The 26465-nt window shown below is 43.6% G+C and overlaps 1 protein-coding gene across 2 annotated transcripts in view; it reads left to right on the forward strand.

Moving 5' to 3' along the window:
- Positions 1-26465, forward strand: part of LOC109854191 (protein outspread) — a 114628-nt gene that overhangs the window by 19168 nt on the left and 68995 nt on the right. For both annotated transcript variants that reach the window (XM_020427050.1, XM_020427051.1), the window contains exon 2: positions 10698-10778. In XM_020427050.1, the coding sequence (XP_020282639.1) occupies positions 10698-10778 (81 nt within the window). The remainder of the gene's footprint in view (positions 1-10697; positions 10779-26465) is intronic.

Genomic DNA, 26465 nt, shown 5'->3' on the forward strand with positions numbered 1-26465 from the left:
TCATGACGGCGAACATCGCGGCGCAAGTCACCGTGAAAACTGACTATTCCGCAACAAAATACGCGGAAATTAGAATTCATCGCGTGGACACACGAGGAATGTCGTTAAAGATACAAAAATGCGTGAAATATAATCAGACACATTTTTTCGCAAATGCAAATAAACTACATGTATCGCAGTAGCCATCTACTATTTTGGAATCGCACTAGTTAATGTCGAATTGGTCGCTTTGTCGATAAGATTGTAACAATAATGTAGCACTATGATCTTTTATTGATGTCTGGACGTTTAATCTCCTCAAACGCGTACAAAGTTGTGACAATAATGAACGATTTACCAGATAAATGGAGGCGTAACAATGGCGTCGCACACGTGGTAAATTGCTCGCTTCCTGCGAATTCACTTTGAGGCCACGATATGTTAACGGGAATAATATTTCATCGAAAATCGATGCGTGTATTCGATGGGTTAAGCGCTGTACTAAACTATGATTGATTTATCGCCTTCGGCAGCGGCGGCTCTTCGTGCAACTGTACACGCTGTAAAGCACCGCAAGGGGCGATCTGTCATACTTCGCGCAGTGCCTCGAAATCGTGTTGCTCGTCTCGTCAAGAAACGACGAAAAATCGCTTCTGTCGTGTACATCTCTCGACACACATCGATTGATTTTTTTTTCTCAAGCGTCTGAGGAGATCGCGATTTTTTTTGGAGGAAAGTTTATCTAGCGGAACGTGCGCGATAAAGGTTGATGATCGATGCCTCTTTCGCCGACTTGCGGCGCAATTGCGTTCGCGCATCGCGGATGCGACGGCGACGAAGCGGTGCAACGCGTCTAAGCCGATCGGCGAACCGAGTCTTGCTATTCTCCTCATCCCTCTTCCCCAGTATCTTCTATACTAGACAGAGCAGTACGGGGCAATGACACCCGGTCCCCATCTCGAGAAGACTGGCTGTGCCGCTTGCAGGTGCGCCGTATTGCGTCTTGCGTGCGTGCGGAGTTGGCATCGCTAATTTAATCAATCCTTCCAAAGAAAGCGTAAGAAACGAGGATACTTTTCCCGCGTACACAATTAGCGCACAAGTCCGACGTCTTGCTCGCGCGCTTCGATTAATTTTCAAATATAAATTCTCCATCTTTCGCCCACACGCACGATTTATGCAGCTCGCGATATCCGATATCGAGAAATCTTTATTTAGAGAATTAAAGAAGAAAAATCTTTATTTATATCATTTACCACGTGAATAAAATTCACACGAGTTGTTCGTGCTTTTGCTCGCGTTCGGGACGTTCGCTGAGCTTATATAGCAAATGGTTTGTCTCGAACAACTCGTTCTTCCGGCCCCTCTCTCTCTCTTTCTCTTTCGTAGCGCATCTCTCGCGCGAGCTGCGAAAATTAATTCCGCGCGGTGATATGACGGCACGTAGTTGCAGGCACGATCTCTTCCGGCTTGCACGGTGTTATTGGCCGTGACAACCTTGTGCGTCTAATTTACAAAAGATATAAGATACAGCACGACCGTAATTAAATCTCATAATACTAAGATGCACATTAAAATGTGCACTGCCAGGGAAGACAGGGATCATTTTATACTCGGACGATAAAAAATAAAATTGAATATCAAGCGTTTATCAAGAGAGAAAAAGAAAGAGAAGAAAGGTGTCAAGTAAAAATAATTACACAGATATTCCAATACACTCTCTTTATATGTAAATGTGAAATAACTGAAAAAAAATTTCTTGCGACAAACCCTAAATCGTAGACTGAGTCTGAGTTTTGATCCAGATGGAGGATTTACGAGACGGCGCGGCTTCTCGGCGACGCACGTCGCGGTTTTCTAAATACATCTCCGACGTAAGCCGAGAGGCAGTTTCTCTCCTCCGACATTTCCGTCGGATCGACACGAATTTTTTTTTCTTCCAGTTGCAACTCCAAGAATACGTCGCGGCGTCGAGAGAAAGAGAGAAGGGGGAAGAGAATCGCGGGGAAAACCAACGTGTCAACCGACGTTTCCCTCTCTTCGGAGAGACGTGCACGTGGGCGTCGTTTTAGCGCGTTTATACTTAGTTTCGTCATTCAGGTCGCGCCAAATTACGGCGCGACCGTCCGCCGCTGCGAAAAGTGCAACCGCAATTGCGGGCCTACTCGAGAGACGTGTTTTTGCATCATTATACATACGCGCAATGTCGGGCGCTTTATCCGCTTCTTTTCTGTCAAATAACAAACCGGTCAGTTTTTCTCAGCCACACCGCATTCTTGTTTATATTTTTCGAATTGTCATAATTCAAGACAAATTAATCGATCATTTAATATCGATGTTTGGCTTACAAAAAGTCAGTCGTTTTAGTTCATTATACATAAATGATAAATTTGTTTATCGCTGTACAATATTATCTCTAACAAAGACAAATAAATAACATTGTCGAGAAGAACCGAGAACAATTGTATCTAAAACCGCACGTTCTCTTCAGAATTAGAATAAATGAAAAGAAAACGCGTTCATATCTCACTCTCCTCTGTTTGTCGGCCGTTCACCGCTTGAATGCAAATAGCACGTTACGTCACAATGGAATATTACCGTTGATAAAGTATCGTGGTAGCGAGATACGCCATTTGTGCATCGCGGTGCGTGATTCCTAGAAACGTCTTTGTTGCATCTTCGCAGAGGGATCGACGCGGCGCGCGTTTTCTCACCTTTAGAACGCGCGCGCAACCAGCCTTCGATTTCAATGTCAGCCGGTGCAAAATCCATTCACGCGATAACGATCGATACGTGTTGGCACGATAATTTTCCATCACTTTTCTCGTTACTCTCATAAGGTGTAACGACACGATATTACACATGCGATATATATTTGAAATTAATATATCTTTCCAAAGGGATTGAAAAAATATGTCTAACAATCATAGCAATTTTCGTCTAAATGTCTACGACGTTGATAGCACCGCACAACCGCGAACAAGTTGCTTAACAGAGAGCGAGATATTTGTCGCACAAGTACATTTCGTCACGTTTTAATGCACGACGGGCTGTATAGTTGCGGAATACGCGCGTTCCATTTTCTTCCTGGTCCGTTTCGTGCGCAATTTCGCGGTACGCTCATTTCGCGCGGCGCGACTCGCCGTCAAACACGAAATCTTTATCAAGTCATTATATCACGTGGCGTTTCCCCTTCGGCTTTTTCTGCATCCGACGATCGCGGACGCTCGCAGTCTCGAACGATCGTTGTGTTTATAATGACGAAATCGGGAGATACGGTATTAGATAGGAATCCGTGTGCGCCGCGCTGCCGTTTCGATGAGGTCCGCGTCTCTTTCGAGTGAAAGGCCGGGAAACGCGCACGGCTCGAGATCGACAAAGTTGCCCAATGTGCGTGCAACGCCAATACTGAAATCGAAATTCGAGAAATTCACGTGAGAAACTCGCGCTCCGAGCGAAGTTATAAAAAAATACAATGCGGTTGATCAACAGCATGCAATTTAAATTCCCTTCTCTCTGGTTGTACTGAAATTATACTTATAATATTATTTCTTTACATTAAAGATTGTGTATTTTTATTGTCAAAGTTGAAACACACGAAATTTGTCACAAACACGCGTATAATATCATTTATATTGTTGCTTTGTTATCGGACTGGTTTTTAACGCCGCCATGTTACAGAATCTACGACGCAAGAAAGCGCGCTCGCCTCTCACGGCCGTGTCGTTCTGGAAAATTGAATTCGCCCCGATTCGTTGACCCACGAGATCCGTCACGACCTTTCGCGACACTGTTAACCAGTTAACGGTCGGCATTAAGTGTGTATGTGTGCGGTACCGCGGAATCAAAGTTTAAACGATTCCATTGTAGGCCCTCCGGCTGTACCGTGCCCGCGACGTGCTGATATGCAAGCGTTGCGCCTCGTCATATTCATCGTCACGTCACGTCACGTCGTTAACATTAAAAACGCACGGCCTGCGATGCCAGATACCGTTTCTAACGATTTCCGATCGCGGCCACGACGGCATAACTAAACATCGTAACGCTTTTATTAACTTCGTAACGCCGTGTCGGGTCTTGTCTCAACCGATTATCGTTCACGTTAGAGAACCATCGAATAGAAAAATAGGACCCGCTGATTATAATTCTCGTGTCTCGCAAGGATAGTGTTTCTATCCGGCGTGAAAGCGATGTGTGCGTGGAAAGAAATCGAAATTTCGCAAGTCCGATCGAATAAGTTTCGTGCGCTATCGGGCGACACGTTGACACTTTGACGAGGAGTTTAGTTTCGTTCGCGCAGAATACATTTGCATATTGCGTATCCTGCTAAAAACTTTAGACTTCTATCTTCGTTAAACAAATCCGACCGCCGGCGGGGCCATTTTTGGCAGCTGAAATATCTCCGAGAGCAAAGTCGCATGCGCGATTTCCTTTCAAGGTTAACCTAATTTGACGTGCACTTAATTACGAATTTCTGTCTCGTTGGAAGAATCCGGTTATCGTTGACACGAGCTTTCCTTTCGTCGACAACGACGGTTCGCTTAACAGCCGCCCACGTGCCGATCGCCGTGAACGTGCCTTTACGCGCGCGGCTGCGCTCGCCGATCGAATAAGCGATCACTATTAATTATACATAACGGATTGTGGCATTTCATTGACGCCAGAATCGCGCTAGTTAGAAAAATCTATCGGTATTATTGTAACTATTGTTAGCAAACGCGAATCTAACAAGAATTCCTCGATATTCTAGACCGAATTCTCTTCGCCGATCAATCTTGCAAGTTTCCTGAATACTTTTCTATTCATCTAAAAGAGAGATCCTGGTATCACGTTATTCGTAATCCTCGTCGTTAACGAACCGATCGATCCAGCTATGGCGCACTCCACGCATATGTAACATTTCTAACGGTATATCGTAACTTGTGTACGAGCTCTCTCGTTGGAGCTACCGGCTCGATTGTTTCCGTGTATCGATTCACGTTTCCTCCTACGGGCATCCTTAGACTAACGACAATGAATAAAATATGGCACAACATAAGTTGGGCTGTGCCGGCAACGTGAAAGCTGAGAAATTGCGCGGTTGGTCGTTATCTTAAAATTAAAAACCTTCCATAAAATACATTCGTATACACGAAAAACAAAGATCGCGAATTAACAAAATAGTAATTCGAGTTGTTGCATTTTTATAAGCGCATAATTTCGTTGAACAAATGGGTTGAGGAAAGTATAGGTTCGTATAGCTACGACGAGGCGAGTAAATAACTCATTAGCATTCCTTTTCGTGCTCGGCCGTGAAATCGAAATTGCTTGGCTGAGAGTCAAAGAAAGTAGTAGCATAAGCGTCGCGTGGAATTGGCAAACGTCGAGAATTATTTTCACCCTGCATTTTTATTTCGATTGCCAGGTTTATTTGCTATTCGGGCTTCGTTGGGTAAAAGGTAAACGAAACACACGTCGTTCTCTCGATTTTCTTGTTCTTCCAAAATCGTAAATGCCGCACGTTTGCTATCGCATAAACGCTTAAAATGATAATAAACTATCTTGGTGGGAAAGAGTCTAAAATATCTTTTGCACTTTCTCTTTCTCTCTCTCTTTCTCTCTTTCTGTTCCGAACAATAAGATATATCATACTCAAAAGATATTATTGAAGAAATGATAGAAGCTATATCTGTATAGTCGTACAAGCCGCAAGGACGTCGTGTGTATAAGCCGGATTGAGCGGTCAACGATCATGTAACAAAGTGTCTCCTTGGTATCGCGGGCGACGCGATCCGCGACGGATCCGCGAGGGTTTCACTACGAATCCGACGAGCGAAATCATGCTACACCGGTCGGTGCGGTTGCATATTATACATGTCATTGCCCGGGGCAACCACGAGCTCTCTCTCGAGAGGCTCGGCCAGTCATTCCCGACAAGTGTGCATCACGACATTGGTCTACCTTATATCCACCTACGTGCCGTACATCCGCCCACATATTCTACCTTATTCACCTTAACCTGCGTCCCCTTTCCGCGCTTTCGGGGTCTCCTGACTTGTCGGTTAATCGGAATTGTCTGTGAAAAGTGCCAGTAGTTGGCTTGTGTGTGAATTTCCAAGTCCTGTGTGAAGCATATTATAGTTCCAGTTCTATTTCCAGCGAGTTTTCAGAAAACCCGGTATATAATAATAATAATAGTTTACGCCGATTTACAATCCCGTCTCTGCTATTAACCTGCACGACGTAGAAAATTTTTCTCCTCCGCCCTTTTTCTTCTCCCTCTTTTTTCCCAGAGTCGCGCGCAGTACACGAGATATTCTCACCTCCGCGTGCCAGCAGCTCGTTAGTGATTTACGTGGCAACAATGGCCGACAGGAGGCTAGGTAATTAATCCGTACACACTTGTGTCTCTCTCTCTTTCTCTTCTCTCACTTCCTTTCTTTCCGATCGTCCTTCTTTAACTCCATGTAATCCTTCGTTCTGCCGGCGAAACAAGCTGTTCGATCCCACGTCTTCGACCTCCAACTCGCGTCTCGATAATTTTTTATTTTTTTTTTTTTTCAAAGCGGTTCGAGTAATCGGGTAGGTTGTTCGTATATGCATTGTTGTTGCAAAACAACACGCGGCACACGCGGTAATCGACACGTAACACATACATACATACATATTCAAGAATAGGAGTTGGGCGGACACGAACGGAGGACGGGTTAATCTTGCGTAACGTAACAGCGAGGCACCTTGCTTTGCTGTTTCTTAGTCTTGGCTTGATTGACCAGCGAACCATAGGAATGCTGTGTGAAAATAATACTCGGCGAATTTTACGTGGCTAAAATATTTCACCTTGTGCAGCTTGTTTGAGAAATGAGTTTTCGTTTACTTTGCGGTAACTCAATACGCGCACATATTTATTTTTGCGATAATGATTTTGTACCACCTAAACAAAATTGGCGCGGATATCGCGCAGAGATGAATGTTTCTTCGTGGCGTAACGCCATTTGTTTCGCCACGACCTTTAGCACTGTACGCGCATAGCGGTTATTAACGACTTAACGTTCTCCGCACTCGGTTTAACTCTAAGGGGCGGGTAGATTATTTTTCCGTTTGCACGATGCTGGAATTTATAAATCGTCACGTTTGGTTGAAATGTACGCGGCCACGCTTTTCCCGGACAGAAGTTTAAATGGCCACTTAATTACGGAACGTTCAATGCGGTCGCACTATGCTAATTGTGGATCACACGGAAACGAGAGTGACAACTGTAGTCAAAAATTACATAAAGTAATTATTAAATAAATATAAAATATATATTTTTCTTTTTCGTAATGTATATTGGTGTAATTCGATTCCACCAGGATTTCCTGAAGCATAATTGACACGTACGCGGGGTCCAGGGCGTGTCAGTCGGGTATCCTTTAACCGCGACGGGATATCTAGGAGCTCGCGTTCATTCGCCGAGGAGAGAATTCGCAGGGCATCGGTAATTTCTTGAGGTTTTCCGTGGCTGTTACGCGGTCGCGAAGTTAATTGAGTAGAAACCCATTCAACCTGGAAATCTGCCGGTTCCTCTGTTGGGCGTATTGAACATCTTAACGTAATATTATTTATTAGAAAGAAACGCGGAAAGAAAGAGAGAGAGAGAAAAAAAGAAATCTATTATTATTTTGAGTTATTATACTTTATTTGTATGTCCAATATTTTCTCTATATTTTTATTGTGCATTTTATTAAAAATATAAGGAAATGAGAAAAAAGAAGGAGAGCGTTGCAATTTTGATGTATTCGATATTGTCGTGGAGTCACTTATTTCGTTTAACGAGTCATACTTGCAAAATTGCTATCTTCCACTAAGAGAAAGGATAGAATTATGTCCGGCAACTATACAGGCCGCGATGAAGCGAGATAAGACACACATTCTCATCCTGTCACTGTCATGTTTGTCCTTCCGATGGTGATTTTCCACGACGCGTGTTGTTATCGTGAAAGTGCGTGCGATCATGCGGCGATAATCACGCGACGTCTTGTCGCGGATTGATAGAAAACGTGTCGATAATAGCCGGGTCTTATTGATGGAAAACAACGTAATAGAGAAAGGGGACAATTTTATGACGTGTTTCTAATACACGGTAAAAAAAAATAAGGAAAAGTAAAGAAGGGAGAAAAGAAAATATGATATAATGAGATTTTTTTAAATATAAAACACAAGTTTATTAAAATTTAATGTACGCTTTCTTTTTTTCTATTGTAGTTTTAAATCGCGAACTAATGTTGGTCGTTCTACTTTCGGACGAGTTATAGAGAAATTGATTTACAGGTTTCAGGTTTATTTTCCTCGATACACATACCACGTGAACTTTTTCCTTAGCAATCTCGACGAGCGCGAGAGCTATGCGCGCAATGTCGCCGACGATTGATTAAGGACCCGGGATTGAAAGAGTATCTGAACGCGGTTCGCGCGTTAATAGGAGCCGCGTCGCGCCCGCATTTTTGCCGATCGAGTGCGATATCGAGTGTGCGCGACACAAAAAACCCCCGTTATCGAATTGCGTGTGTGTAACGCAATTAAAGATATATCGAGCAACACGGATAGCAGCAGGATGTGTTCTTTCGAACCTCTAATCTTTGGTCGTCCTCCTCCTTCTCCTTCTCGTCCTCCTGCGCGATCTCGGCCGATTGCACCGCGCGATAAACGTCTCACGGCCGAGGTGGGGACAGGTTTCCAGTATGTACGCACGGGGGTTCGTTCGATCCGCGAGCACCGGATGTGGAATATGCAGGCGACGGAGACGCGTGGGATTCCTCTCCGGTGCGTAGCAAGCGAATATTCAAGTACAGCTAAACACAAGGGAACTTTCCCACTGAACGAAATACGAAACTGTTTTTTTAAATGCTAACTTGAAGAACATCAGTTCTAATCTAAAACAGAAAATTATATAGTGCAAAAAAATAAAGTTATTATACATTTTTACTCGTTTTGATTTACAACAACAACAATTGTTTTTATTAACATACAAAGATGTTTTTTCGAGTTTATTGTTTTTATTGAATCTAAGAAGAGCGAAATCAAAGTTTACAAATATTTGTATTCTAGCCACGACTGTAATATTTCCGGAGCAAGGGCAGAGAGAGAGACTTGAAGGAAAAAGATATATATTTCCGGTAAAAAAAAAAAAGAATTCCGCAGCTACTGCCGAGCGGCGCTTTCCGCATTCTGAGCGCGTAGGAATCGAACGCGCGCTACACGGTGGCGAATTAATGCGCAACGGGATTTTCTTATTGGGCAGGCATCGTCCGCGACACGCTCTGTTTGGCTAACGAGGCGGCGGACGTGGCACACACAGCGGACCTTTAATTGCTTTAATAAAGTACAGCTTGAAGTGGCTCTCGCCGCTCTGGCGCGCCGCGCGATCCCGCCTTCGTGAAGTCGAAGAGAACGCGCGCGTTCTCTCGGGCACCTACGCCGTAGCGCGGGACACTCGTTTACGTACCTTGCCTTTATTAGAGATTAGAGGCAGAATGGATATCGAACGATCTGGGTCGCGTTCGTTTCGAGCTTAAGGACTGACAAGAACTCAATTTCGCAAAGCGTGTCAAGGACGATCGGGAAGATCGCGACCTGTTGTTCAATTATCGTCAATTGTGCGACAAGTGCTCGCGATTGCGTAACGTCGCGATAGGCGCACCACTTTGCTGCTAAGCAGCGAAAGGGAGAGCTCATGAATTATTCTTAATGATCCGCACATAACACGCGGGCACGATACAAAAAGCATATAAATTCTTTGAACCAGCTTCGCGTTAAGCATAAAAAAAAAAATCCAATGAGATCCGTGGCGGATCCCAAGTCGTCCTAATCGCCGAAACCTGCACTGCGGATTACATTCATTTATATAGCGTGTGTGATAAATTATACAAAATTCCCGTATCGAATCTTGAGATTCGGTTCGTAATATGAATAAATGATCGCGCGTTTTCTGACTACAAATTTACATAATCTGATTGAACATGTGATTGACGACTTTAAAAAGTGGAATTTTATGAAAAATATCGCTTCAACTTGTACGCACTATCTTGAATTATCTCAAAACTTTATAATGCAAAAAATATGAGATTGAATATTACCGTCAATCTGCATTGTATTGAATGTTTTATTTTCGTCGAATATTATTCTAAAGAACACGTGTATACTCGCCGATGCGCGATATGTCGTGACAGGGCAGTTTATGGTTCGCTAGACTCATGTCACCGCTAGGTGACAATCAACACGCCGGAAGTTAATTGTGAATGTGCGACGAGCTGGACAGGAAATCGTGCAAACCGGACGGAAAGTGGTTAAACAGAGTGTTAGGTATATACATTCGCTCGTTTAGATCGATTCAGTTGGCGAAAAAGTGAAGTTTTATCAACTATCCGCAAAGTATCTCGCGCGCGCGCGCGTGTTATCGATATGCCAGGCGCATTAGATGACTTTCGATTAGCCTCGCGCTTTTCAGCAAGTGTTTTCTCAATAAGCATAATAGCTCTCTGTGATCACGGCCGACGAGATAACTGGACCGTGAATCCGGCGTTTGACATTCTTATACATGAAATAGCATAGAAAGTATCTCTGTTTTTATTTACTCGCAGAGCGCTTTCGTGATTGAGAGTCGAGCGAGATTCGCATCGTCTTTTCTATCAAGAGAACATCGATTTTTAATTATCTCGCAAAAACAAGTATATCCCAACACGAACTGCTTTTTGTTTCAGGCTACAAGAAAGATTTCCAAATGCGGATACCTGTTCGTCGCGCCTGGCTGGGATTTTTCAAACCCCCTGAACCGGACGAAGGTGAGTCTCTCGCTTTTATCATTCTGTCAGAAACGACTGATACATCCTCTTGCGATCGATCGTTGTCGTCATCGTCGTCGATGTCGATGTCGATTGAATTGCATCGCAGGTGCGAAGGGAGATCCCTATTCGCGCCGCGCCGATCGGAAGTATCTAGCCGCGCACGATCGACTCATCGATCACTTCCGTTTCGATGCTCGGGGCTACGTGACGCGTTATCGGACCTCGATCGCGTCTATCGATCGGTGGGAGATCGCGCCGCGAGATGTGAATCGGGTCGACGCGCAATTTGCTCATTATCGAGAAAGTGAGGATAAGCAGGCGCCGTTTCTCGTATCCTCCCGCTGAAAGGCCGCGTGGCGATACGTTTTTCCACGATCTCGCGAGGCGATTCGCGCCGCGAAAACGTGACTCCGGCTAACACGTAAACGGCCGTCGTTCCGGCTTTATTTTACATTTATGACGGTCGCGCGCGCGCGCGCGCGTACGCGTGAATGTTGTTCCTTTCTAAACTTTCTCTGATGTGAAATATACTGTTTACACTTTGTACGAACCACGATTTTTCTTCATCTCGATGTATCGATCACGCGCCGAAGAAATGCATTTTCCGGCTGCGACCTTACGTCTCCGTAATTGCGGCGAATTGCTCGAATAACGCAGAAATACGCGGATGCTGAATTGCTAGTTGCGTGATTTATGCTCGTTTAATGGGAACGACGACTATGACGACGACGACGACGACGACGTCGTCCTTCGACTGATGCAAGTTTCTCTATAAAAGCGCGACATGTGCGGATTTGATTGACGCGATGAGAATTCGAAGTCAACACTGTTAGAATCAACAATGCAATTGTCAAGAGAGAAGATATTATCAGAGAAAAATTAAAGTAACAATTCACAGACGCCCGATAACGGTGATTATATCGCGGATAACCTTTAGTAACAATTGTAAGAAATTTTCTTTCGAGCACGTGTGTAGACGCAACTACTTATTAATTAAGAAAAAGTGTCCATCTCGCCGTATTCTTGAATTATACGAAGGAAATGTCAAACAAGATGTTGCGTTTAAATCGTTATTATCGGCGATCAACAATAACCTTTAGTCGTTGCGAAACTGTGTTTATATCGTCGTGTTACAAGTTCCGTGTAACACTTGAAAATATCGTTTAAATCGTAATTTATATTGCGAGCGAGGTGCATATAGTTGTAAATTGCTAACTGTTCGGCAACGAGATGAAAAGACGTTCAATTTCGTCGCGTGACGTTTACCTATTTTGAAGCTGAGCATTCCGCTGATTACAGCCGAGATTTACGTGATCGATAATTATCGGCACGTATCGGAGCGTGTTACCTCGCTTTTGCCAGCCGTGCGAATAGAAAGCGGTCTCATTGGTGACCGTCTTTGGCCTCGATCTTGGTCTTGCTCGCGATAATCTCTTGTTTGATGGTCTATGACAGGCTGACCGCTCAATTTTTACAGCGATTTTTCAATTTGCCACGAATAAGAGCGCTTTCACAGACTGTTGCCGCACGTGAGATTTGATAGCAGCTCAATCGGCCGCACAGTCTTGTGTTTCTATAGCCATCTCGACACAGTTTCTTGTATACTTTCTACAGCAAACACCAATCACGTATATAAGAAAAAAAATTTATCTAAGTGCAAACAATTTTTGTGAGAATTTCATCTCATATGTTTGTCGATTTTTGTATATTTAGTTTGTTTACTAATAATTGGATACGCGGCAAGATTTTTTAAAATCTTTCTGAGTATAGTTTCTTTTATTGAAGACGGTAAACTTTTTATCTTGGTATTTACTATTTTACGTGTGTCAGCTGTTCATTGTCTTCATTGTTTTTTTACAAGTCATTAATTTTATAGCTGTGTACTTTTCTTGGTCCTTAGAAATCTTCAGGACGCCACAGTAATAAACGCTCTTTCTATTACTACTTCGAGCCTCCTGTAAACGTTCCGGTCATAAAAGGAGAATCCGCGAACGAACTCTTCTCTCTTCACTCTCCTCGATAACGAATTGTTGTCGTTTCCGCGGTCGAAGATATACCGTCGAGAGATTACATGGACCGCGAACTCGTAAATCCCGAGTTGTTGCGGAGAAAGTGAATAATTACTGAAGTTGCTTTCAGAAAGGCCTTTGAAGCAACGAAGCGCGGTGTGCGTAGCCATTAACGCGCAGTACCGACTTCTTAATTAAGCGGATCTTGTTAATTCATGCGCGACGCGTCGTCGGAGTTTTCTTCTTTTCTGTCTTGGCGTGTGCCTTTTTTTTTTTTGATGAAAAATTCTTCTGCGATACGTACGACGATTTGCTAGTCGCTTTACCTAACGATATCGTGTCACGCTTGAAGATACTTTATTGCTCGCAAGACAGTACTTAAGAGACTCGGATTCTCGGGAGATTATTAGTTAATATTTTACGGCATTCCTGTCTGTTTATTTTTTTTGTTTGTATATAAAAACGTATTTGCGGCGGACGGCGAACACGCATATTTGCAATTTTTTAGCGTTTTAGCAGCTTGGATCTGTTGTTTCTTTCTATACTAAAAAGCTGGCTCGTAAAATCTGCGTGTAATGTGTGTTTAGTCTATAGTCACTCGGTATATTTCGCACGTCACGAATTTCACGACGCGACCAATGGAATCGCAGTAAAACTCGCACTACGCGATATAATAACGCGACGCCTCTATTTTCACTGCAATAGTATCCTCGAGGCACTTCGAGAGAAGTCGAATGGTAGGAATCTCTCACGGTTCCGTGAGATCGAAGAGGATCGATGGATCTGCGTCTGTAATATTGCGGTTAGAGAAATACTCTCTCGCGAGCATGCGTAACTATACTCGCACGGCTGAAAATTACAATTTACTCTACTACGTTCTCCTCTCGATTTCCCTCTGCAGTTCTGACTTCTCTTCGGAGATCGATACTTCCATTTTCAGGAATTCAGATGATATCGTAGATCGATCTTTAATCTTTCAACGATAGAGAGTGAGTAATAAGAATTTTCTTGCAATCTCGTATCGATCAAAGCTGAAGATATTTCGTCTCTGTAGTATTTATGTCGTGGTACATGTTGTAAAAAAATGTGTACAACATAATATTTAAAAAGCAAGGAAAAATCAACCGATACTTGAATCATAAATCCAAGAAGCATTGTAACGCAACGAGTGTGTGTCAGTAGTAAAACTCGTCGTTACACACGCATTCACGTGTTTGCGTTCTGTTATAACGACATCGTAAATGATAAGGTGCAACGACTTCGGTGCGATAACGCATTTTTATTACGTAATACTAGTATTGTACGCGAGAGTAAACAACAACTTTCAGTATATGTCACACTTGATGTAAAAGGAAAAAGTGGACTTTATCAGTCACGCTTGTGTGTTTTGCGCATGATTTGATCGTCATGAACTCGCGCGGCGAGTTTGCATAACTTGGCGACAGTGCAAAATATTTGGCAGGCACGTAAATAACGTTAAAGCAACATATTCGCCCATATCTCGCGATCGTGAAAACACAAATGCGCACAACTTGAAGATTAATTTTACGGCAGCGGTCGCGCGCTAATTGATAACGGCCGTATTGATGGTCGGAACGAGAACCGAGGTAAATTCGCGAATTGCCTAGTTAATAGCATCGGCACCGCGCATACAGTATTACTTTTCTTTGATAGGCGAGCTCCCCGGAGTGTCGCGACCTCGATTAATTTACCGATTCGGAATTAATCGATTACGCACCGTAGCTTACGAGACAAAAAACGCTTTACTTGCAAGTCGTTCTGCGTAGGCAGCCTGTCCGATGTTGTGTGTTTTGTGTTGTGACAGCGTTTTACACATGTTTCGTTACCTTTTAACAGAAAACAATATTTCGCACCGTCGCGCATCGTTGCATAACAACAAGTATCATTTCTGCATCGCTAATTTGTTTCCGCGTGACACGTTTATTATTGTGAAGTTATTGTCAGCGTTGGAAAAAAAAAGTAATTGTGCAATTTTTTTCGCAGGGATCGTTTTCTTCCGTTTTTCCTGTATGTATACCCTATTGTCCTGGCAGATACATATTCATGCGAATGACGGATGGCTCTTTGTTGCATAATCCATGTGTGTTTTGTCGCGACACACCTATGACACCTGTACTCGTTATCGCATATTCGGTGCTAATCCGAAACGTCAATATTCTTATCGCAAGGTAAATACTAAGAACTCGAGACTCTCGTTCACGCTTATTAGATGATTTCATTCTCGGGCACGCGAAAATTCATTGAAAACAAAACGTCGTAAGTCATAGGATACATTATCTAAATCTCTTTTTAATGTATACAATTGTGAGAAATGCTTGTAACGTGAACGTGTGTCAAGCACATATTGCAGACTTCTCAGGAATTGTTTAAGTCAGGTCTAAGTGTTGGCAAATAACTTAACAAATTCTTTGTGTAGTAATATAACGTTTTGTGTATATGTCAGAAAAATCCAAACAATGTTTAATGATAAATTTATGACGCAGGTTGCAAAGGTACGAACAACGTAAAAACAAAACAATTCTCAGTAAAATATTTATTGAAGAAAAGGAAAACTTATGAGATTTGTACACGTGTGTCGAAGCATCTGTCGCAAATGCTGTTTTACGACATCAAAACGAAGCAGACACGACACAATCTTGTACAAGCAGTAAAAACATAATATGGCACGCGTCAAAATATACAACATATCAATAAAACATCATCGATAAAAACTTAAACGGAATGAGCAGAACTAGTCGAACGTCATTCCTCGTGATGATCGCGACGACTTTGGCGATTGGCTTTGCGCGTGCGATAATTCAATTATAAGAACGATCGATCTTAATTCCACGCGCGCGTTTGTCCTTTAATTATCCAATTAACGCGCTCATCGTTAATTCGCCACGAGCACAAAAATGTGTCGCGAATGGAACGCCGGGAATATTTTTCTAGCGATGGAAAAAGAGAGAAAAACGCAAGCGAGTGATAAAACCGGCACGGCGTATCGTAATGATAGTTTGCGTGCAGGAAACGCGAAAAAAAATCGGGATCGGACGACGCGCGCGCGGAATTCCGCGGAACATTCTTGCGTTACGAATTTAAGTTCGCGGTACAGTTGTTTCCTTTCACTGTTTTTTTTGTTTTTCAGTTTTTCTGAAAGGTAAATAGTTCGTTGCTCGCATTATTTCCAGCATTCCCGACACGTGTACGCTCCGGTCAAAAGACCGGCCGGCGTTAAAGGTGCGCCACGTCTTGACTGTTGAAGGAGCCTCGTAAATCGTGGCGTTAATCAAACGCGCTCGAAATTGCTTACGCTGTGTTTTTAATGGACATTTAACGAGTCTATTTCGGGATTGCGAGGCCAGAAGTGTATTACTTTTTCTTTACTATAAGGACAAAAATGTGGACGCAGAAATATTTAGCTTTCTCTGTGAAACATCAGCCACTTAACATAAAAAGTAGTAGGCCCGAGTTTCCAGTTCCCATTTTTTTTTTAAGTGTACAAAATTAAAAGCGTCACTAAATGACTCTTTATATACACTCGCTTTCTTCTATACCCTCGACTTTAATGAGCATGTCACTGCTCTCAATACGATGTAGTCGTCGCCTCGTGAACGTCGTCGGTCGACCTGCACACGCGAGTAGTGCACGGCTTAGGCTTCGCCGCCGCGAAATGCATTTGCTTACAGCTGGCTCACGTACGTCCATATAAAACATCGCATTATTCGCGAGTTATGCCTCGTACGCAACATCGATGCTTCTTTTTTTCGTCTTTCCCTTCTTTGTGCTGCCTCTTAAAGTCCTCGGGCATGCCCTTAGCGCACATATGTGTCGTCGTTTCTCTTTTTTCTTCTCTCCCCCTTCCCTTTTGCTACTCTGCGTTCAACGCGCGACGAATGCAAATGTATCTTTGACCCTTCCGAATATCCGATGAAATATATTACGTGATTTCTGAACCTTCGTAAGAAAAACAAAATTTTTTTGTTTTGCGTATACATATATGATCGATGGCGAGACGCTTAGGGATTGCAGAAAAAGCACGTCGAGTCTTCTTCCGAATCCGATAAAATATATTAAGCCGAAAAATATTTTCGCTTTGTACGAATATCGCTAACCATCTGCGCAAATTCGCAACTCATTGTCATTTCATCGCACTTTGCAACGTTTACGAGCCGCGTATGTCAGAGGCTTTCAGCGCGTTTCGCTCGGTCGGTGTGAAGTTGGTAAACTCAAAAATTGCTGTTCTGACTTCAGTTCTATTTGCATCTTTAGTTTCACAGCATATTTGTGATTTATTTGTCATCGCGAGTTCCGAGAACTTTTGCACTTCCAATTGAAGGTCATCCGCGACGAACTCGCATTTGCTTTGCTTTTCATTATTGAAAGTGAGATAAAAACAGTTGTATGTACCACGCGGTTGCTTTTAAAAGTCTAATTCTCAGCTCACGAGATCCTTTATACGCAATCTTCATTTTAAATCAGTCATATTTAACATTGCGATAAATAGACATATATGCTTTATATGTTTGACGTGACGTAGAAACTGGGAAGCTGGGAAGTTGATAAAGAGAGATAGTTTTAGAATATAGTATCGATAAGTAAAGGTTACCGGGCGAATCGATAAATTGCCGCACAAATTAACGTTCGAAGTACTCTTTATAGCCATTTATTATGCACCTGCATAAATCATGTTACGACAAAGCGGGCATTGCGCTCCCAAAGACTCGCACGTTTTCAGTCTTAGTAAATATATCTATTTCTTACGCGCGTTTCGAAAGCAGAAACGACGGAGAGACAAGGCGAGGTGGTGTGAGGGAAAGCCTCAGAAAGCGAAACAAAAGGTCCGGCAGGCTTGTCGTGCTAAGCTAATTATCGATAAGGCAATCAATCTCGAGAACGCGCCGTACTCCGGGTCACTAATGCCAACCCCTCCGGACCAAGAGAGAAAGCAGGTTTGATTGGAGTCGATGTATCGTCTATTCTCTTTGCGATATTAAATGAGCGCATAATTTCCTTCAATTTTTGTATGTACTTATATAAGTTTAATTTTTCTCGCGCGAAAAAATGTAAGATAGAAATGTAAATGTTTGTTGTTAATTGCACCTCTCGAATGTGTGACAAGTGAAAGATTTTCACGCACGGAAAACCACGTCAATTCGGCGAAACTAATTGTAAAACAAAATTATTACAATGTTCGAATTAAAATACAATATAAAAAGATCAGAAAGACCAGAATTGCAAAGTAAGTCATTTTGTTGTCACAGTTTTGTATCTTTACAATTTATCATTGAGTTTTATTGGAAGTCTTACCTGTAACTCTGAGATGAAATCTTGATGCAAATCTTGCTGACGACGTGAATACATCAGTAAACAGTTTTGCGAGGCTCGATGTGCTTAATATGGACATCGCAGTTACAAGGCGCCTCAGGAAACCATGTTTGATCAGTCTTTCATCAAGGCTGTGTCAACCGCGAGGTCGTCAGTCCCCCCGATGCGGGACACCGCCTATATGTAAAACTCGACGTTACAATCTCGTGAAACTCGTTAAAGTCGTGCTATTTGGCGTAACCAAAGTACCCGCCGCCGTGTATACACGAACACGTCGTGACTTCATCGTCTAGCACCTCAGAACTATCTATTGTTCTATGAATAGAGCTTCGGCCATCTCCGTTCCTTCTCAAGATTTCTGGTCTTCGTCGCCCTTTCACCGTTTGTACTAAAATAGCTGAAACGCCGAACATGTTAATTAGAATCGCGGTTAAGATTTTAAAGCGTTTCGATGTTACACACACGCTTTGTTAACATCGAAACGAAATATTTTCACACGCGAATCTTATCTTTACTCGATAAGCAAATTTATCTTACGACTTATAAAAAAGAGAAAGTCGATTACGTGGAATCTTGATACTTTAAACTGTTTTTTTTTACGCTGTTTTATCAGCGTTAATTTATTTCAAATATCGAAACAATTGTATCGCTTCAAGCATTGCTCACACACAACGCGACTACTATAGCAATGACATATTTGAGAAGAGATTTAAAAAGCCGGAAGCATTTAATTGCGGTACGCATTGTTGCGTATGAAAGCCACAACTCTTAAAAAAAAAAAAAAAGTAATGATGTTCAGATAAGAAACGAATAATTATCGTACGCTTCTAGTTAAGTGGCACTTTTTATCTTCATGTACCATTGTTCCGGTTACTCGCGTCACGACACATTGTAGCTTTCAACAGAAATTTTCCATTCAAGCGTGCTGTGCGCTTCTCATACTTTTCTTTGTCTCTGATGACCTGCAACTTCCACTTGAAACGATGATGAGGAAGAGAGAATCGGAGAAAATAAAGCTCGACGGAAGAGGTTTATTTCGGTATATTATTCAAAACTGAATTGTACATCTCCATTTGCGAGGAACCAATCGATTTCGTTCATCGGTAATTGAATTTCGCTGAAAGAATCGCGAAAGTCTATTGGCGCGCTGAATTAACACACGGTGGCTTCTTCCGACTTGTAATAGTAGTTCGATTGGAGTTGCGAGAAACGCGGGAAGACCCGGAAGAACATGAGAAGAAGGAAATCTTTGCAACAGAACAGTGAGGTTCGTCTCTCCACGGTGAATGGTACACGATACTTTATTATAGACCACGCGCGTGTACACGACGGCACGTACATCCGACTAATGCTTACTCTGTCTATTCTTGACCTGTACGTGAAAACGAAAGCGCTGGAAACAATTTCTCAATTTATTAGTATTCACCTTTCTTTAGAAAAAAAATAATAATTTAACAAATTCTATAAGTTTATATTATTTTTGTCGTATTTAATTCTATATGATAATTTTAACCTTTCCAAAAACTTCGCTTTTTATCGTGAAACCGTTAAAAATTTCACACATTTCACACATTTTATATGTAACGGTTAGTTGTGGGAATATTGCGTAAGTAGATTTCGAATGATTAAGGGCGAACATCTCCCGAGGCGTGTTCCGAGAGAAAGGACCGAAGAAAAGTCGGAGTGGAGAGCGTGCGAAAGCGATTCCCGGCCGCTGAGCGCGCACGTGGAAATAATTGTCCGCCGTACGGATTTAATCGTCGGTAACGAGCGTCCCGTTGGACGATATTTACTCCGTCGCGATGTGTGTAGTGCGACCGTGGCCGTGGAAAGACAATAAAGCGCAATCGACGCGACGGAGGAAATGCGGTATCTGAGAGAGGCCCCAGCTCTTGATAGGCGTAATTGTCCCTCTTCTCGCGTTATCGGCGCCGGCCGATCTCGCGAGAGCGTGCGAGCGAGCAGCGATAATACGCGAGGATGAGAGCCGTCGTCTTTTCCTCGATGTATCCTTTCTGCGCATCGATCGAGAGGTCTCTCGCGAGAGCCGCGGATTTACGAACTCGACCGTGCGCGAACCGTAAGGATAAACCGTTGGAAGGCCTCTCCCGCGTGAGAGTCTTTAGTCGCGCGAGAAGAACTCATGGAAAGGATCGAGTCGAACAAGTTCCTCGACCTGGCTCAGCTTCTCTTGCGTGGAGGATGCGTGGAGGATGCGTTGAACCGCGGTGAAATGGAAACGAACACGAAATAAATGTGCGCTTCAAGCACAACAGTACGGCTCTTGCGTCAACGGCGCGGCTGCTGCTGCATGATTCATGATTTAACGTTAAAGCCTATTATTCCGGCATAATTGGTAAGGTGTGGTTTACCTACGTGCCTGTGTGTGCGACTTTCTATAATAACATAATTGCTCGCAGCTACATATCCGCGCGGATTTTGGGTTAATACCGTTCAGAGAGGTTAATTAACGTATGCACGCGGATGTCTTATTTAGCGTTGAAAGTTTTTTTGCCGTTCGAATATGTTAGAAATAATAAAGTCATATTTTCTTCGTTTATCGAAATAATCGTATTGCACCGACAGAGACGTTGAATAAAGTGAGAAGAATTGAAACACGTAAAATTTGGTTTGCTCTCGTTGTTTCATCGCGACGACGTTGTACGTTGTTCAACTCGCGTTCTGTTAGCCGTGGGACAGCCGGCGATATCCGCGAGGCATCTACGAGAGCAAATAGTGCGCTAATTAGATTTCCACCTGCCAGAGCGTAGACTCGAGGCGAACACACTTGTCGTTGAGCTTGACGTTGCGCGCAGCGCAAAGAAAAGCACCGCACGGAAGCGGCCGGTTAACCGCCGGCTGCTTGATTTTAGTCGACAGTTCCTGATTATGAACGACGATGAAACCATATGGTAACGATCGAGTGAATTGCTTGAAAATTTTGCGGCGGCGGCGAACATCTGCGAGGGGAATTAGCGCGATGATTCGAAACGATTGATTTTCGCTATTACGTAACAGATTTGTTCATTATCGAGATTTTATTTAATATTGTTTAGGGGAAAATTCGTAATGTGTATTGACGGAGAATATTGCTGCAAGATATTGCCTTGATATGTTATATAACGAAATGCGTGTGCGACGGTATTTTCTATAGTTACTGCTCAGTTTGTCGAATAAATGCCAGTTTATTTATGCAAATGCAAAGATAATACAATCGCAATGTTGTTGACGTATGAAGAGCTTTCAACAGAAGGCAATCGGCATTCTTTCCGAAGTATGTTCATCACACCTCGTACTTCGCATACTGCGCTGGGAATCTGCGTGGAGGTTGCGTGAGAACTCGGGAGAAGGGACGTTTGCCATTTGCGACAGAAACAGGTAGGCAGACAATCGCACAAATTAAGGCCGACGTCCTCCGCGATACGAGAACCCGAAGACCTCGATTTTAAAATTCACTTTCATCACACAACCGCCCTCGGGTGATACCAGGTGCAACAGTGGTCCCGTGACAGTTGAAGAAATGAACGTTAATAGATATATCTCGATAAATCGAGATAGAAAACTCTGTGAGAGGGTTTTAGTTAAACTGAGTTTGACGAATCGTTACAGTTTCAAGAAAATAATCGTCGACACATCGTGTGCTATAGATCAACCTTGTACGTATCGGTAGCACTTTCGTTGAACCGTTTGCGTTATCTTGAAGCAACACGATGTCGAGTGACGCGCAGGTGTACATTTTATCGGATCGTCAGACTCGGTGGATATTGTGTGTTCCACTTTTCGTTCACGTTCCTGCGCGCGCCTTGGAGATTTATCTGCCGGCAACTAATCTCCGCCTCTCAGGTGCTTCCATCGCGCGTCAGTAGGTTGGTTTCTCAGGGTTGTATTATCAAAGCTGCGTTATTAATGACGGGAGTACATTCGTGCGAGATTTATCTGATCTAATACATCATTCGCAAGTGTATCAATGACAAGTCGATGGCTCGAGTTTTGCATTCGATCGAATCGAAGATAGAAACGCAGTTGCATGTATTTGTGGCAATGCCACGCTATTTTCGAGAGATTAGTATCGACGATACGTGTATTTTATTTTTTTTTAGCAAACGTCAAATAAGCCGCGCGCGAATCTTGATCGCTTTGCAAAATTCTAGATGGAAATTATATGTATGTACGTTCATCCAAATGCGCTTCTTGTCATGATTGCATTTTATATGCACAGTATTGAGAGACTTATCAAGGCCAGAGTCATTCATCGACATTACAGCATTTAAATGGTAAGTGATAAGTGCCGATTAAACTGCGCGATGAAAAACAAACGGCAGATGTACGAAACAGCGAAATTGAAATATCGAACAAGTATGCGTACGTCATATTTCTCGGTTCGAATTTAATTCGGATCAAGTAACGGTAGAGCGAGGAGAAGACTCCTTCCGACAAGTCAATCGGCATTCGGTAACTTTGCGTGTGTGTTTTAATGTACGCCCGATGTACATATGCAAACGACCTCAAACGAGGCGTAATTAATTTATATCGACTTGCCGCAACGCGGCAAGGCAAATTTATTTCGGTCGCTAACGGATTGAATTTCTACACTCCCACCTGGGAGAACGAAAATGGCGAAGGAAAAGTGCGACTCCGATATCGCGCGATGATTATTCTTATAACGCATGACTAACGCGTACTTTAATCGCGTCTTTCTTCTGCGCGCGTACGAAAGAGAGAGCGTGTAATACTGTTACACAAATGTATACGCAGAGAGACTTGCATAAAAGAACTACGTGACCAAAAATAGCTGAGCGCAATAAAAATAGCCTTTACCTCGGCGGTCGAAGTAATACCCGCGATATAAATTTTCATGAAGTTAACGAAATCGAATCTCAAACGCGCGCGACGCTCTTAACCTGGAATGTGAAGGATCGCGAGCGCGCGATATTCGCGCGCCCGTTCGTTTCTCGAGCTTGTCAAGGTGGTTCGGATGACAGGGGCTGAGTCATTCCCTCGATACAACCGCGCGGCTACATTCCGCTTGGGTGAGATATACAGTTTCACGAAAAACGCACTCTCAGCGCGAATCCCTCCGACCGCGAATTCTCGCGGAGCTCTCGTTTTAATAATCTCGAGCCGCGCGCGGCAGCGGCGCCGCAAGGACGCGGTAACGTCGTTCTCTCCACCGAGTGCGAGTAGTCGCCTTGAAGAATTTCAGTCGATTAATACAACGAGAATAATAAGAAGAATGGCGGCTGCTGTAGCCGCGGCGCGCGGTGCTACCGTGGCGGGGTTGTTGCAAGAGAGCACATACACAGACACACCGACAGCTATTACCCGCTATTCATCGAACGATCCGCGAGAGGCAATCTTCGGAATTAGTAGGCGAGGTCATTTTCGATGCACCGCTACTGTGCAGCTCTCTCGTGGAGCGTCCAAATATGGACTACGCCTTGGAAAACGATCGCGTGTCGCCGAACACGACAGCAGAAAAAATGGTAACGCACCGCGCACTGTCGGAATTATGATGTATGACAGCCTTACCCGGGCAATGTTATTTACTGGTTCGCACGAACCGTCGTTTTTACGTTCGACTATAAATAGTATCGTCGGCGCGACGACGCAGGAAATCGCGCGAGTGAGTTGCGTAACGCACAAAAAATCGCGTCGTCGAGAGATTTGCGTGATATATCGCGCTCGTATCACGTTTATATCACGATTAACGCCAGCAGATCGATTGACGATGAAACTCTCGTATTTTGCAAAATGTTTCATTGTCTCGCGGGGCTCTATATCGTCACTTGCAAATTGTTTGTAAACAAGATCGGGAATTAGGTGGGACAGAGCGTAGCCGAGATACGTCGGAGAATCCGTTGGAGATCCTGTTGAACGATGGAGCCGCAGGTTGTAATCGTGATCCTTCCAGGCGGTCTTATCGATATAACTGTACCTTGTTCGCAGTTTACCGCCGTCACCGCCGCCGCCGTCGCCGCTGCCGATTATTACCTATTCGCGCAAATCTCCGCTACGATCGTCGAATCGATCGCGTCTGTCGCGTTTTCTTTCGCGGCGCGGCTGCACAGTCCGCGATTTTTGTTGAATATCCGATTAACTTTAGCTTCTTATATAACGGGTGCGCGCACGTAATCCACTTCCGTTACGTGATAGGATTACGTCAGTCCTTGAGCGTGACATTGGCGATTTCTAACGATGGTATATTAGAAGGAAATTACATGCTACAAGTTTCTTTCCTCGGTCGGTTTCTTCCAACTCGTTGGAACTTGCGGAATGCGATGAACACCGAGTAATTTATGGAATTGCGTTTGCCGTTCTAAAGATGTCTGATTGAGACGCATTGTTGACGGTGTATAAAAGAGAAGGAAGATCAGATTTTATCTCAGCAAATTCTCTGTGCCGCGTATCAACATCACAAAATAATAGAAGTTTTTTTGTACATTTTGTAAATACAATATAGTGAGTCTACATAGTTTTAAGTTGTTGTCTTCTATTAAAAAACTTTTGTTATGATGCTTTCTTTTTGGGTTAAAATTTTGCATCCAATTTTACATTATCATACATCTCATTTGTACTGACAGAGATAAAAATAAGACATACCTAAAAATTTTCGCCTGCCATAAGGATCGTAATTCTTCGACGTGGTCTTATCTCAATAACTGTGCCTGTCGACCGAGCAGAGTCCATTCGATGGTTGGCCATCGCGGCTATTACAGCGGTCCTCCCGTTAGAATAAATATGCGTCACACGCAGGATTTCGACGATTAACGGGTGATTAACTGTGGCGCGCATATATAGCCGTTTCGAGATTTTACGGAAAAAAGCAGTTAAATGGAATTTACTTCTTGTTCTTTTCTTTTCTTCCTCTCCAAGCATATTTTATGGCAACAACACTGTAATATGAATGCAAGCGCGTGATTGAAATTCCGACATGAGCAATACGTATGTATTTGCTTTTGTTTCTTTTTTATCACATTTTTTGAAAAACGAGAGAAGAAGATATGTTACGCTGCTCTTCTCCAGAGGGTTGCGAATGTTGCGATGTGCTCGCAGGTGGTTACATGTCGCCGACACTCGGTCTCTCGCCACTCCGACGGTGCCGATGTTGGTGGTGACGTCGTCGTGGTGGTGCTCGACGCTGGTGGTGGTGTTACGGTAGGTTATGCCTCGCATTCCTGTCGAGGTCGACGAACCAAGACGTACCGCCGCCGCCGCCGCCGCCGCCGCGTTGCTCGCTTCTTGGCCACTGTCCGGTCTGTCTTGCCCTTTCCTTTCCCTTCCCGCCTCTCTCTCTCTCTTTCTCTTTCTCTCTTTCTTTTCGTTCTTTCGTCTCGACGACGGCGCAGCGAGCTTCGCGTACCCGCGACGGAGAAACACTTCCTCGTGTCGCTCCTCCCACACCTTCCAGGGCGTTCCCCACGTGCGACGAGAACACACTTCCGTCTGTTTCTGTCCCGCGATGCGAAATCACGGGGTCTCATATGTTGCGTCTAATTATCCGGCGGCGGGTCTGTCTTTGAAATTACCGGCGAGAAGGTAATTAAAGGATATATGTCGCGTGAAACATCGAGATAAATATACGAACGTCATTGCCATGTTCTTTTTTAAACGTGTTATAACGTAAATTAAGAAACTTAAGTTTAATTTAAGATTTCTTGATACGAAAGTTAATCTATATATGTGTGATAATTTGCCTCCTTATATGTATTTTACTAACATGCAAAAAATATAATCGCGTCGCCATTATTGCTCTTCGTTAGTTTAATTACGAAACAATATTCCGTGATACGCATTGTTTCGCGACGTTTTATGCCGCGTAGTTCGATCTGCTTGCGGTTTTGACATTGTGATCGCACGCTTTTGTAAGTTCTTTTGGTTCAAATCGGAACAATTAATTGGAACGGTCGAAGGAACGATAAAAGGAAATGCCATTCCCTTTTCCGGCCGTACCAACAAAGAGTTATCTAATGAAGCGTACGCGTGAGAAGAGGGAAAGAAGGAAAACGAGAGGGAAAGAGCATCTTCTGTCGCAGGCGGAGCGCAATAATTAATTCCGCACGATCGTTTCTCTCAATTGTTATCGGCGTCGGCCGCGGCCGAGCTTCTCGCTCGACGGGCGTTATTATTCTCGTTTATTATTTATCGTTTTCACCGCACAGTCCGGCTGTACGCGCGAATCGCAGCCAAGGACGCGTACGGCGATAAAACGCGAATTACACGCGTGGAAATCGCCACAGCGATTTGTTTCTATTTATCCTCGGCGTGTGTTTGCAGAGCGCGTGAGCGCGCGGCCACGATGTCGAATTACAGTCGATCGCTATCACTTGTTCGCGGCCGCGCGCTCGCC

This window comes from Pseudomyrmex gracilis, unplaced genomic scaffold, assembly GCF_002006095.1.
Source record: "Pseudomyrmex gracilis isolate BER0280 unplaced genomic scaffold, ASM200609v1 scaffold_60, whole genome shotgun sequence".
NCBI lineage: Eukaryota > Metazoa > Arthropoda > Insecta > Hymenoptera > Formicidae > Pseudomyrmex > Pseudomyrmex gracilis.